General features: G+C 36.3%; 1 protein-coding gene across 9 annotated transcripts in view; it reads right to left on the minus strand.

Moving 5' to 3' along the window:
* Positions 1-15,244, minus strand: part of GRM7 (glutamate metabotropic receptor 7) — an 820,785-nt gene that overhangs the window by 549,257 nt on the left and 256,284 nt on the right. For 8 of the 9 annotated variants that reach the window (XR_012489707.1, XR_012489705.1, XR_012489706.1 and 5 more), the window contains exon 2: positions 14,548-14,764. Coding sequence is in view for 5 of the 9 variants with exons in the window: in XM_074313056.1 (XP_074169157.1) it covers positions 14,548-14,764 (217 nt within the window). In the remaining 4 variants the exon portion in view is untranslated. The remainder of the gene's footprint in view (positions 1-14,547; positions 14,765-15,244) is intronic. The other variant, XM_074313055.1, reaches the window with a different exon arrangement.

The following is a 15,244-nucleotide window of genomic DNA, read 5'->3' on the forward strand; positions in this document are numbered from 1 at the left end:
ATCAAAAGGAAAATCAAAAATTATCTTAAAATGAATGAAAATGGAAGCACAACATATCAAAACTTATGGAATGCAATAAAAGCAGTTCTCAGAGAAAAAAAAAATTATAGAACTAAAAGTCCACATTAAGAAAACAAGAAACAAAAAAAAAAACACACCTCAAATAAACAACATAACAACACCTCAAAGAACTAGAAAAAGAAGAACGAAGTAAGCCCCAAGTTAGCAGAAAGAAGGAAATAAATATTGGAGTGGAAATAAATAAAATAGAGAATAGAAAATTAATAGAAAAGATCAACAAAGCTAAAAGTTGGTTTCTTGAAAAGATAAACAAAACTGAAAAATTTTTATGTAGACAACTAAGAAAAAAAGAGAAAAATCAAATAAAATCAGACACGAAAGAGGAGACGTTACAACTGATACCATAGAATAAAAAAGAATAACAAACTGTGAATAATAAACATACCAACAAATTGGATAATCTAGAAGAAATGGATCAATTTCTAAATTTCTAGAAACATACAACCTATCAAGACATGAAAAAACAGAAAATCTGACAGAGTGAAAATGAGTAAGGACATTGAATCATTAATCAAAAATATCCCAACATAGAAAAACCCGGGACCCAATGATTCTCCTGGTGAATTCCACAAAACATTTAATGAAGGATTAATGACAATTCTTCTCAAATTCTTCTAAAAAATGGAAGAGGAAGGAACACTCCCAAACTCGTTTCATTAGGCTAGCATGACCCTGATACCAAAGCAAGGCAGGAATACTACAAGAAAAGAAAACTACCAGCCAATATCCCTGATGAATATAGAATAAAAATTCCTTAACAAAATAGTGTCAAGCTGTATTTAACAGCACATGAAAAAGATCATCTACCACAATCAATTGGATTTTTCCTTGGGATGAAAGAACAGCTTAACACGCACAAATCAATAAATATGATATACTACTTTAATATAATGAAAGATTAAAAAAAAACATATGAGCACCTCAATAGATGCAGAAAAAGTATCTGACAAAATACCACATCCTTTCATGACAAAAACTCTTGACAAATTGAGTAGAAGACATATATCTCACATAATAAAAGCCATATATGCAAGCACACAGCTGACATCATACTCAACATTGAAAGGTTGAAAGTTTTTCCTCTACAATTAGGAGGAAGACAAGGGTGCCTACTCTCACTAGTTCACTTCAGAACCTGAGATCCTACCCAAAGCAATCAGGAAAGAAAAAGAAAGAAATCCACCTCAGCACAGAAGAAAATTTGTCTTTGTTTACAGATGACATGATCTCATATATGGAAAATCCTAAAGACTTCACCAAAAAACTGATAGAACTAATAAATTCCGTAAAGTTGGAGGATACAAAATCAACATACAGAAATCAGTTGTATTACTATACACAAACAGCAAATTATCTGAAACATAAATAAAGAAAATGATCCCATTCACAATAACATCAAAAATAATAAAATACTTAGGAATAAATTCAACCAAGGAGGTGAAAGTTCTGTACACTGAAAATTATTTGACTTTGATGAAAGAAATTAAACAAGACACAGATAAATGAAAAGATTTCCCATGTTCATGCTTCAAAATAATATTTATACTGCCCAAATCCATGTACAGACTGAATATAATCACTATCAAAATTCTAGTGGAATCTTTCACAGACATAGAAAAAACAATCCTAAAATTTGTATGGAACCACAAAAAGTCTGAATAACTTAAACCATCCTGAGAAAGAACAAAGGTGGAGGATCACACTTCCTGATTTCAAACTGTATTACAAAGCTATAATAACCAAAACAGTAAGGTACTGGCAAAAATACACACATAGATCAATGGAACAGAAGCAAGAGCACAGAAAAAAAAACCTTACCTGTGTGATCAATTAATGTTTGACAAGGGAGCCAAGAATACTCAATAGGGAAAGGATTATGTCTTCAATAATTCATATTAGGAAATTAGGTAATCTTGCAGAAGAATGAAATTGGACTCTATCTTACACTAATCACAGAATTTAACTCAAAATAGATAAAGATGTAAACAAAAGGTCTGAAACCATAAAATTCCCAGAATAAAACATAGGAAAAATGTTCCTTAATATTGGACTTAGCAACAATTTTTTGGATATGACATCAAAAAGCACAAGCAACAAAGACAAAGATGGGGGGACTACAAAAAAAGAATAGGTGGGACTATATAAATTAAAGTCTTTCTGTACAGCAAAAGAAATAATCAACAAAATGAAAAGTCAACCTACAGAATGGTACAAAATATTTGCAATTACATATTGATAAGGGGATAATATCTAAAATATATAAGGAACTCACATAACTCAATAGCAAAAATAATTTTCAGAAAATGATCTGATTAAAAAATGGGTAGAGGAACTGTGTCTAAAATGTTTTAGAGACATTTTTTTTCCCCCAAAGAAGACATACTATGACCAACAGGTACTTGAAAAGATGCTCAACTTCACTAATCATAGGGAAATGCAAATCAACACCACAATGAGACACCACTTGACACATGTTAGAATGGCTACTATCAAAAAGACAAGAGATAATGAGTGATGGCAAGAAAGTAATGAAAAGGGACTTCCTGTACACTGTCGGTGGGAGTGTAAATAGGTGCAGCCACTATGAAAAACAGTATGGAGGTTCCTCAAAAATTAAAAATAGAACCACCACATGATCCAGCAATTACATTTCTAGGTATATATCCAAAGGAAATAAAATCAGAATCGCTGCACCCCCATGTTCAATGCAGTATTATTTACAATAGCCAAGATAAGGAAGCAACCTAAGCGTCCATCTATGGGTGAATGGATACAGAAAATGTGGTGTATATCTATACATACAATGGACTATTTACTATGTAGCCATCAGAAGGAAGGAAATCCTGCTATTTGCACAACATAGATGTATCTTGGGTGTATTGTGTTAAGTGAAATAAGTCAGAAAGAGGAAGACACATACTGTACAATATCACTTATATGTGGAATCTAAAAAAGCTGAACTCAGAGTAAAATGGTAACTGCCAGGGGCTGGTGGGTGTGGGAAATTAGGAGATGTCAGTCAAATGGTGCAAACTTTCAAGTTATAAGATGAATAAATTCTAGGGCTCTAAGGTACAGCTTGGTGAAGATATTTAACAATACTATATTACATACTTGAAAGTTGCTAAGAGAGGGAATCAAATGTCTTCACCACAAAAAAGAAATAGTAATTATGTGAGGTGGTAAGTGTTAAAGCACCCTATTGTGGTAATGATTTCACAATATGTCAGTGTATTAAATCGTCACCTTGTACACATTAGACTTACACAATGTTGTATGTCAAATATATCTTAATAAAGCTGAGGAAATATAACAGGGGCCCAATAGACAAATAATGCAAACCCTAGAGCAGGATGCAATCTATGAGTCTAATGTAAGCCATTCCAATTTCTACTTCCTATCTTAATTACTCAGTGGTTACTGTTGAACAAAGAATAAATAAGAACAGACTGAAAACAAAATTTACATTAGTTAATCAAAAATGTGGAGAGTGGAATGCATACTAAATTCATCACCAGTTACCAGATTTTTAGAAAGTAATACACATGATCCTTATATGTAACTAAATATTAACTACTTTTTGTCAAAAATGTTTGACCAGAAGATTCTATAATTTCTGTACCTTCTAGCATTAAGAGTTTGAAAACAACATATTTCTATGTAATTAGTCACCATTCAGCATAATTTCTGTAGTTATAATTCTGACAACTCCATCTTTCCAAGGGAATTTTTCTTTTTTGATAAGAAATGCATCATGTCTGTGTTTGTGTTGTTGATTTTTTAAAGTTTTAAAATTTAAATCCAAAGGATCACTAACACCCTAGCAAAAATAAACATTTTTCTTAGGCGGACATTTTTAGTAAGCATTATTTTATCTTTTAGCCCTTCTAATATAAGCCCTCAAAATTTTTTCCTAAGACCTTTATCATTATGATGTCGTCACTTTTAATATTTTCCCTTGTATGTAAAAGTGTATGTTGTAGCCTATAAACTAGTTTCTCAATGGGACATCCTAATTCTATGGCTTGTAGAGTGTGGTGACATTCTAGTAATACCCACCTAAAAAGGAGCTTGCTTGCTTTACAGTTAATGTCAACTTGAAAATATTAACACAATGGAATAATGTTATCTAGTGATTATTGGCAATGTGTTTTAAGTGCTTGCTATTTAAGATACCCAGCCAAAAGAGTAACAAGAAATGTGAAGAATTGGGAATAGATCAATTTTGGGGTACACAAGGTCAAAGTATTTAGAAGTCATTCAATGACGTATGTTCTTAGGATGGCACCTATCACTGCCAGAGATCTTGGTCATCTGCTGACCTTCAGTTTGCCTGGGAGTGCTAATGCAAATGAGATTGTAGAGTTTCCTATAATCTCTTGAAAGATTTAACAACAGGGATCCATTTGCCAAATACACAAAAGGAAAACAGATCCTTCTATGTGCATCTCAGAGGCTATATTTACATGCATCAAGTTGTTCAACATAAAAAATAATTTAGGAAGGAGTTGAAGTCCAGTAAATTGATATTTTTTTGGAAAGCGACCAATTATTAATGTAATGTTCCATGGACTAGAATGTCTGCCTGTTTTTCAGAACTAGCCACCTGACTAATTCCAGTACCCACCTCCTCACCTCTGTTTTGATAAACGGTGTGTTTTTTTCTGTGTAGCGTAGTGCAAACCTCCTTCCCACATTTACTTGCTTATTCCAGTGGTTGGAACACTGGGAAGCCTCTGGAAAAGGCAACCAAAAAAGACAGCGTATTTTAGACTGTGACCATCCCAACTTTTGGTTAGAGCATACAAATTATACTGGGAAATACCTCTTCCGCCTGTGTGCAGCCTTAGTGGGACTCAAATTCAAGATGTCCTACTTTCCCACAACTAAAACATAGGCATACCCCACAAGCACTTGAACGTGCTTCTATATACTTCCCTTCAGTTCTATAAGCTAACTAATATAATTTCAACATTTTTTTCTGCTAAAATTTATCTCTCTTCCTGATGTCCATCAAAACGTATAAGATTTCAAACTGGAACTCTCTCTCAATGACCATTTTTTGTAAAGACTAGAAATGAAAGCTTCACTTGAAGACCGAATGCAGTGTCATCAAATAGAAGAATAAATCAGACCTACTTCTAAGGTTTAGTGGTTGCAATGATATTATTACAAAAGCCTGGTAACTTTCCAAAGTTAGCTACCCCAGGGCTACGATGTTCTTTCCCCCTACCCAACGGACCAAGAAATATAATTGTTAAATAGAATTCTCTATATTTGAATCTCTACAACTATATTTAAAGAAGACCTATATTCCTTTTCACTGTATCTTCAACTGCAATGCCAGACTCCTATGTCCTTTCTTTCCTTAGCATATGCAACATTTGGTAATCATACCCAAGCAGGTGCGTAAATGAGGAGTCATTTCAGATCTTTTCACATTCCTCCATGTTGCTCAGGTCCAATGAAAGTAGGTGGAGGAACTGAGAAGGACTTGCTGAGATACAATTTTTCACTGTCTACTTCTTCATGTAGTAAAAACACCATCATTATGTATTTCTAAGCCCACATCAATAATGACAGTCTATTGCCTAAAAGAAGCCCATCCTTTGCAATCAGGATAACATGCATTTGAGAATTTTCTGAACCAAAAGAAGCTAGTTTTCTTGTTAAATATGTGTTGAGTTTGCAACCCAAAGAAGTACCCTGGCTCCCAGTCAGTTGCTAGAAGAGTGAGAGCCCGAACTGGAAATTCTTGGCCCTAAAACCAAAGCATTTTCTCCAGTAGTTCTCAGGTTGTGTGGAAGAAAACTATAATCATAGTGAATCAAGAATCATAAAAGTTTCCAAAGCAATGGTATTCCCTTCTACCATTTAAAAATTCAAGTAACATTAAACAATTTTATTTTTGTTTTTTAACATGACTCTCTCTTCCTAAAAATATTATTTACCACTCCATGTAGGTCCGCCTTGTCTGCTAACTCCTACTCACCTTTGGGGCTTAGCTAAGCATCTACTTTGTCTAGAGTTTTCCTTTGCATCACACGAGTTGTGTTTACTGCTCCACTTATATAGAAAGCAGAGATTATTGTTTGTCTTGTTGTTGTTACTACTTTCATTATAATTTTTCATTATTACCCTGGAACAGTATCTGACACATAAAAAGTACTCAGAAATGCATTGTCTGAGTATAAGGCCTATCACCATATTTCTTATCCTTTTTTTTCCTTCCATAAAGTGAGTTTATTATAGAAGATTTATGGTCACTGTGAAAAATAAAAATGGGAAAAACTTCCAACAGTTTCACTGTACCAACTACAGCCTTGGAGTCATCACTTACTATATTATTAATAGACTATTTTTAAATTTAATGTGCATTTATTGAGTCTAATCTATGTTAGAGATTATCCTGGGCATAGAGTGTTGAAAGTCATATATGACATAATGCCTGTCCTCAATAAATATATATTATAATGGGAGAGAATAATGAGATTACAATGATTACAATGATATGCAACAAATTCTATGATAGAGTTATGTACAAAATGTTATGAACTCATAGAAATGCCACTCTCAATTATATTACTGAAGATAAAAGCCAAACAATTGAAGTAAAGTCTGCCTAGCTTAAGTAGAAAAATAAACTATTGAAATAACACATGATAATTCACAGAATCACTGCAGAGGCTAGAGAACCAAAGTCAGAAAATGACCTGAAACAAAGAATGACTAGGATTTCATAATCAAAGCCAAAATAAGTACCACAAAACCAAGTTGGCTGTGGCACCGCTGCTCCTACTCTTGGAAATAGGAAGTTGGAAATTGTACCACTGCTGCCAGCTCATGTTGGATACCACATCTACCCCTCGTTCATAGATATTACGGCTACTGTTCTGAACAAAATGGGTTTTCCATTGCTCCTGCTTCTTTGTGCCCCTGGCTCTTGATTAATCTGTGGTAGATATTATGATTACTCACAACTGGGATATATGGCCATACTGTACCTTTAAGAGAGGTTGGGAACATGCATTTCTGGCCCCTTTAACTCTACGGTGATATGCAATCTTATTCTCTCATCAAGCCTTGTGCAATTGGTCACTTTCTATGGAGTTATTCACAGATATAGACTAAAAATGTGCTGTTAATAAAGACAAACATACAAACCACAATCCAAAATTAGACCATGAAGGACTAAGGAGATCCAAGATGGTGGAGCAGATAAATGCTGTGATTGCCCCATCCCATGAACACATAAAAATGAAAGCTAAATTACAGGACACTCAGTCTGGAGAATCATCTGAAGTCTAGCTGAACAGAGGTTTTATAAATAAGGATATAAAGAGGAAGCCACGTCAAGACTGGTAGAAGTGGTGGAGATGGGAAAAGGGCTAGTCCCACACCCATGTGTGGCAGTTGAAAATTGGGAGAAATATCTCAGCCACAGAGATTCCCCATGAAGGAGCAAGGGACCCCAGGCCTGAACATCACACTTCCCAGGAGCCCCCACAACATCTGGCTGTGAAAAACAGTGTGGATTCGGACCATCAGGTGGGTCGGAAGGCTGCGGGAAACCCAGACATCCTGGACTCACCCTGAACTCTGCACTCACCCTGGACTCTGTTAGAGGGACCGTGACTTTGGGGGTGTTGGAGACACATAGAAAGAGACTGAGTTGGGTAACTTCAGAGCGAGGACTGGAGGGACGGTAGGCATTTTCCCTGTGTGAGGTCCTCCTCCCAAGCAGCAACAAGTGGATACCATCTTGCCTATGTTGAGCCTGCCCCTAAACGGACAAATCTGAATCCCACAGGCCTGGTGAGTTCTGCTGCTGCACCCTGCTGACTCACTGGGACCCTGACTCATCCAACTTGCAGGAGGAGGAGGCTTTATCAGCAGCTGAACCATAAGGGAGCCAGCAGGTGTCAGCAGGCCTCACTTGGAGTGTCTTGGCTTTTTGCAGACCTATGCCACACCTAGTACTGGGGGCACCTGACCTTGGTTTGCAGTGTGGCCTCTCCCACATGCCTCCAGGGTTAATGTAGGCAGCGACCAACTGCAGATTGCTTTGTAGCTTCTACCAGGTACTCCCAGCCAGTCACTGAAGGATGGCTGACATGGGCCTGCACCGGACCCACCCTCCCAAGAAGCCCCAAAACCAACATACTTGGAGGTTGGCTTAAGACCACAGTATAGCACCACCCAATTAGCCCCACAAGCAGCACACACCAAGGGCAGTCTCAAAAGGCACCAGAGCCCACTGGGGTGAATCCCACTTCATAGGTTAAGCCCCACACACAGCAGCCTGTAAGTTGTGTACATGGACAAACCCCACAGCCAATCAGCCGGAGGGTCAATACCACCTATTGACATGCCAACAGCAATCAAGGCTCAACTATAACAGGAAGGCACACACAACCCACACAAGGAACATTCCTGGAGCACCCAGTACAGCTGACCTGGGTGACTGTGCCACAGGAACCCTACTACATAAGGCAACCTGGCAAGACTGAGAGACATAGCAGCCCTACCTAATATATAGGAACAAACACAGAGAGGCAGCCAAAATGAGGAAACAAAGAAATATATCTTAAATGAAAGAAGAGGAGAAAACTCCAGTTTTCAACAATTACTTTCAATGTAAGTGGATTAAATGTTATAAACAAAAACATAGGGTGGGTGAATGAATTAAAAAAACAAAGCCCTTACTTATGCTGCCTACAGAAGACTCACTTCATATTGAAAGACACATACAGACTAAAAGTATAAGAATGGAAAAAGTTATTTCATGAAAATGGAAACAAACAACAAAAGGTGGGGTAGCAATACTTATACCAGACAAAATAGACTTCAAAACAAAGGCTTCAACAAGAGACAAAGAAAGACCCAGTAATCCCACTTCCTGGTATTTATCTAAGAAACCCAAAATGATACTTCGAGGGAGCATGTGTGTCCATGTGTTCATTATAGCATGGTTTACAATGGCCAAGATATGAAGGCAGCCTAGGTATATATGTATGTATAGTAAAATATTGCTCAGCCATGGAAGGGAATGTGTTCTTGCCATCTGCAGCAGTATGGATGGACCTGGAGGGTATCGTTCTGAGTGGAGGATGTCAGACAGAGAAAGACCAGATACAATGTGATTTTGCTTATATGGGGAATCTAAAGAACAAATAAACAAAACAGAAACAGACTCATAGATACAGAGAACATTTTGATGGTTACTAGATGGAAGGGGAGTTGAGGTGGTGGGTGAAAAGGGGGAAGGGATTAAGAAGTACAAATTGGTAGTTACAAATAGTCAGGGCATGTAGGGTAGAGAATAAGGAACATAGTCAATAATATTGTAATAACTATGCATGGTGTCAGGGGGGTACTCTATATATTGGAGTGATAGATGGGAGGGGAGTTGGGGAAAGAATGAAAAAGGTAAAGCGATCAAGAAATACAAATTGGTAGTTCCAAAATAATCATGGGAATGTAAAGTAAAGCATAGGGAATATAATCGATAATATGGTAATAAGTATACTATATATATATAGTGCCAGATGGGTACTACACTAGTCAAGGGGATCACTTCTTAAATTATATAAATTATACGAATGTCTAACCATATAAATGTCTAACCATATGTCTAACAACACACCTGAAATTATAATAAAATGATATTGAATATCAACTGTAACTGAAAAAACTAAAAAGGGGGGGTGGTTAGGTGAAGGGCAGTAAGGAGTCCAAATTTCCAGGTATAAAACAAATAAGTCATGGGGATGTAATGTCCTGCATGACAAACATGGTCGATAATATTGTGATAGCGTGGTAGGGTGTCGGATGGTTGCTGAACTTATCATGGCGATCACTTCTTTAGGTATATAAATGTTGAATAACTATGGTACACACCTGTCAGGGATAGCTCTCTGCAATGTGTTATGTTTTGAAAAAAATAACTTGGAGTTAGCTGACAGTCAAGGCAGCAAAATAAGCATTTGCAAAGGCACAGAATATCCTGATGCCCACAGAAGATTGACTGTGGTGGGGTAGAGAGCATTAGGGGGGCTTGAGGTAGGAATTAAGGAGGATAGGGATGGTAGGGGAGTGATACTGGTGATTGAGGCAGACACTGTATCAGAAAGGACCTACATTCCATGCTAGACATCTTTTACTTAATCCTCTGGGGAGAGGGAAACTGGGAACAGATGTCAAATGGCTTTACTTGTATTTTAGAAAGATTATCATCATAGCAGGATGGATACTATATTGGAAAGGCTCATCTGGAGGCAAAGAGAACTGTAACTATAAATCACAGTGAGCAAAATGAGGCCAGGAACTGATGTAACTACAGTGACGATGGGGATAAGAGGACATGTTCAAGATGTGCTGACAAATGGAGTATAGGTTAAAATCTAAAATGTGCTAATCACTGAGGGTCAAAAAGTAAAATAAAATAAAATGCCTTTTCTTGAGGACCTTACAGTTTAGTTTAAGCAAAACTTAAAAATAAATGCTGTCATGAAGATTCTTGTGACTCTGTGTTTTAAAATTAAGTCCTTGAATGTTTAATACCTGTATATACGCATATAAACTAGGACCACTGGACATTTCATTAAAGTTCATTAATATCAACTAGATATTAAAATGTCTCACAGTTTTCTATATTCACCATGGTATAGACTGATACCAAAAAAATAAAAAATAAAAGGGAACTCCTCAAATTCAACATAGATGGTGGAATTGGAAATTACAGCCTGGTTGCATCATATTTACATTTTTTTGTAGGGACATTACTAGTCAAGGATGGAGTAGACGCAGGGTAATAAAACATAGTAAATGGACATAGGTACAATGTGAGTTGTAAGTTACAAAATTATATATATATATATATATATATATATATATATATATATATATATATATATATACTTATGATAATTTATATATCATAAGTACTTCCTCTACAGGCTTTTTTTTTTTTTTTTTTTTTAAGGTGAATGGAAAGATTCAATTCCTCCTTCTCTCTTTCCCTTAACACATATTTATCAAATGCCTTCTATGTGTCCAAAATTAGGCTAGATAACAGAGTCACAAGGTAAAATCTTTGACCTCATAGAGGTTACAGTTAGTCAAGAAAGATTGACATCTAGTGCAATGAAAGAAATATTGCATCTGTGAAGGAGAAGCACAGAATCCGTTAATGAGACTAGAATCCCATAATGAGCAATTCCAACTAGTTCCTGCCGTCTAAAAAACTAAGGCTGAATAATAACTACTAGCAGTTATTTAAGTCTTCACCTAATTATTCTAGGAAAGTGTATTCTTGGCTATGATAAAGTATTAAATAAAAAGAAGTTCTAAACTTCTTCTGAATAATAATAAAAATTATTTAATGAGACCAACTGAAATAACTGTATTAAGTGATTGGCATGACATGCCAAAGGATAGTTCAAATGTTCTTTCAGGTTTTGAAAAGTTGACGTGTCATGATAATATGGAAGTAAAAAAAAAAAAAAAATACTATTTATGTCATACTGTGAAGCAATATTCATGGGATTGTCGTGAAAATTGTCTGGCAAACTGTACGAGTCATATCTAATATCCTTACTATTATAATCTCTAAACCAAATTTGGTTCAAAAGTTCTGGAATATATTAGTGCCATATACTATCATAGCATTTACTCTGACCCTCACTTAGAAAAAGGAGTCTTTATGTCTAATTTAAACTATTTAGGTTATTATGTTGACCTGCATTTAAAGCACGTTGGGTGTGAATATTCTCTCATTCTCTGCAATATTAAGCAGTAAATTGCTTTTGGTAATATTGTGTGTGCATCCATTCAAATAAACAGGGCAATTTCTGCAAATTTAGCTGTTTTTACAAAAATCTCATCATCTGAGAATATCACGTTACGCTCCTCTCTGAAAGTTCAACAAGTAGCAGCATTCATTCATATTTAAATCTGCCATGACTACACATGAGAGAAACATTACTGAGGTTTTCGTTCCAAACAAATTAGATGGCCCCAGTTAAAGGATGACTTCTTTACTCTGACATCATTGCCTTGATTTGTTCTATCACTTTATGATAGAGGAGAATTCACCCCATGTTCTGTGACTATGTGCTCGGTGGAGATACTTCAGTCTCAGGTTTTACAAGCAGCCTTTAGTTGAGGACCTAAGTCCCAAGTAAATTTTAGAAATAACGTATTTTAAAAGGGTGAAGCTTGTATAGAAACAACATCATTGAATCATTAATATTCTCTAATATTCTCTCTCTCTCTCTCTCTCTCTCTCTCACACACACACACACACACGCACACCACACACATAGAACAAAGTGAAAAGCTCACTTTTTCTTCTTCTTATGCTTCTTATAAGATGAAAGCATACTAGTAAGAATAGAAAATCAGCTAATATATATATAGTTCAGTTCGTTATAGTTCAGACCATGTTCCCAGGACTTTGTCCTTTTTGCAGAGTCATTATATAGCAGACTCTGATTTTATATCTTAACTTTTCACCAAGTGACACCAGGAAAAAAAACAAAAGAAACCCACCACTGAAATGTGGATAGACAGGTCTGCATCACAGAGCAAACATTCATCCTTTTCTTTAATGAACAGGCAACATGATTTTCATGTTATGAACACTAAATTTTATAACATAGTGGGTAGTGCTCTTTGCTTTGCCCAGTACAAAGTCCAGCATTAAACTGGAGACCCTGTTTGCAAAAATAGAGCAAGAAGGTATGTCTTCATCATGTCTTATCTACTGGCTTTTGCATTCATATTTTATATATTTGTCTAAGTCACTTCTAGCCTTATCTTGCTCGAAGAGGGATTCAAAAAGAAAGAAAGAAAAATAGTTAAAAAACAATTAGGTATCTTTTTAGGGATTCATGCAGGCAACTGTTAATGAGTCCTACAAATCACAGTGTAACATGAGGCCAGTGTTAAGATTTCTTTTTTAATCAGAAAGTTTCTAACTGAATTATACTAAACATATTTCCCTTAGAAACATAGCAACTCTGACTAAAGTAGTAAACGAGACAGACATGGTCTTTTCTAGAGTCTAGGGGACAAGACAGACAATAACAGCAAGTTATACTAACACGTAATAAGTGCTGCGGGAGAAGACACTGGGAACACAATGGCATGAGAGCCATGCCATTGGAACCGGAACCGAGTGTGTGTGTGTGTGTGTGTGTGTGTGTGTGTGTGCGCACAGACCCTCACATATATGTGTTTGAACCTAGACATGGCTTCTATGATGAGACCTGTTCATGATCAGGAGCAATCTAGTCAAAGATGTGAAGAGTGCGAGTATTTCAGTCAGAAGGAAGAACATAAGAATGACCCCACTCTCCAGTGAATTTTTTTGAAATTAGAGCTAATGATGAGGCACTGAGTTAAAATCATGGGATTTACAAGCAAGGCTTGGCTCCCTTCATTCAGTAGCAATGAGCAGATGTGCCACCTCTACACTGACACACCATATGAGAAAGTAAACCTGTAGACTGACAGCCAAATTCTCACAACCATGTCTTCGGGATTTATGACATTTTTCCTCGTGAAAAGGACCTCTGGTTCTATTGCGTTGTTTGTGTGTCAACTGTTGGTTAACTATTCTGATCAATAATAATTTGGATTAGATAAAATTCTTACAAACAAAAGTAAGGGCTTGGCTTTAGTGTAAGAACAGTACAGAAATACCCAAGCATACATTTTATAATCTATGTTTACTATATCCAATATTTCTGTATAGGAAAGCCTGACCATTTATTGTCAGGATTCGTAGGTATGAAGATTATGTCTCATTTTTCCAAATCTGCCCAGTGGAAGATTTCTGGCCAAATATCTGAACACATTACTTCCAATTTGAACTAAATAAACACGCATAAAATAATATTTTTCAAGTGCAACTTATTATAACTATCTTCCTCAAACTAATCTAAAGTTTCATAGACTATTTGTCTAAATACATTCTACTGCCTGAATAATTTATTTAACTTTGTGTTGGCCAAGGCAGAGCCATCACTGTTATTCCTATTCAGAGTCAAGTGCCACTGTGATTGGATTCTCATAATTCTAAACAATTGTTCCCACGTTAGAAAGGAACAGAGAAAAAGAGGATGCCTTGAGAGGCACATTTAGACACATTTTCTCCAGTTTTCATGTGTAAGCAATAATCCACACAATGACCCATCAATTTTAGAATATATTTTCTTCTCTCCATTTCTTCCAGTAATAATTTAAGTGGCTTCAGGGACTTTAAGGGACTTCAAAATATGCTCTTGAAAAACAACAAAGTGTTATAACCAAAGACTACAGATCTACTTCACAAGCAGTGGGGAATGTGAGAGTAGGTATATGGTGACTAGTTATAGTGTTTCTTTAAGAAAGTGTGAAAAGAGCCCTGCAAGCCACAGACATTTGAAGAGGGTCATCTTGACCATTGTGGTCTCTTCCTACCTGCCTCTTTGGAAATCTGTGTGAAGGATTCCACACCTTTCTCTCCATAGCTTCCTTCAGATGCGAGAGTAGACACGTAAGTCCAGCCTAGGAACTTTACAATGTCTACCATGGCCTGAGCTTGGAAGGAGTCAGGTGGAACCACGCGAGAGAAGAAGTCATAGCGCCGGTCGTCACTTAACTCGGGTGCCGTTGATGCATAACTAATCTGGGGGATCTGAAAAGACAAGAAAGCACCACATGAGAGCACACCCTCATGACGTAAGAGACTCATTTACATGTATGACAATTTACTCAAAATACAGGACTTGAGTTCCAAAGAGGATGTGTATTTTGCCAAATACCGTATATAACTGTAGACCACCTATAAAAAAAAAAAAAAAAAAATGCCACTTCTCAATGGCATAAAAGCATGTAGTTTTGTGCTTTGGCTTTTTGTTTTCTCCTCTTGGAAAGAAGAGATGAGGATGGCATGGAATTACATAGGCCATGATGGTCAGGAGGAAATAATTTATAATCATTCTGGCTAACATTTTGAATCATGCTTTACTTCTTATAAAATAAGAGAAACAAAAAACACAATTGCCTACCGAGCGTCTATATAGAGAATGGTTGAGGTCACATAACTCATGAATATCGGTGGCTGTCTTAGTCATCTAACATTGATTTTGTGCTGATCACCTGTGAGGAAATATCT

This window comes from Rhinolophus sinicus, linkage group LG10, assembly GCF_036562045.2.
Source record: "Rhinolophus sinicus isolate RSC01 linkage group LG10, ASM3656204v1, whole genome shotgun sequence".
Taxonomy (NCBI): Eukaryota; Metazoa; Chordata; class Mammalia; order Chiroptera; family Rhinolophidae; genus Rhinolophus; species Rhinolophus sinicus.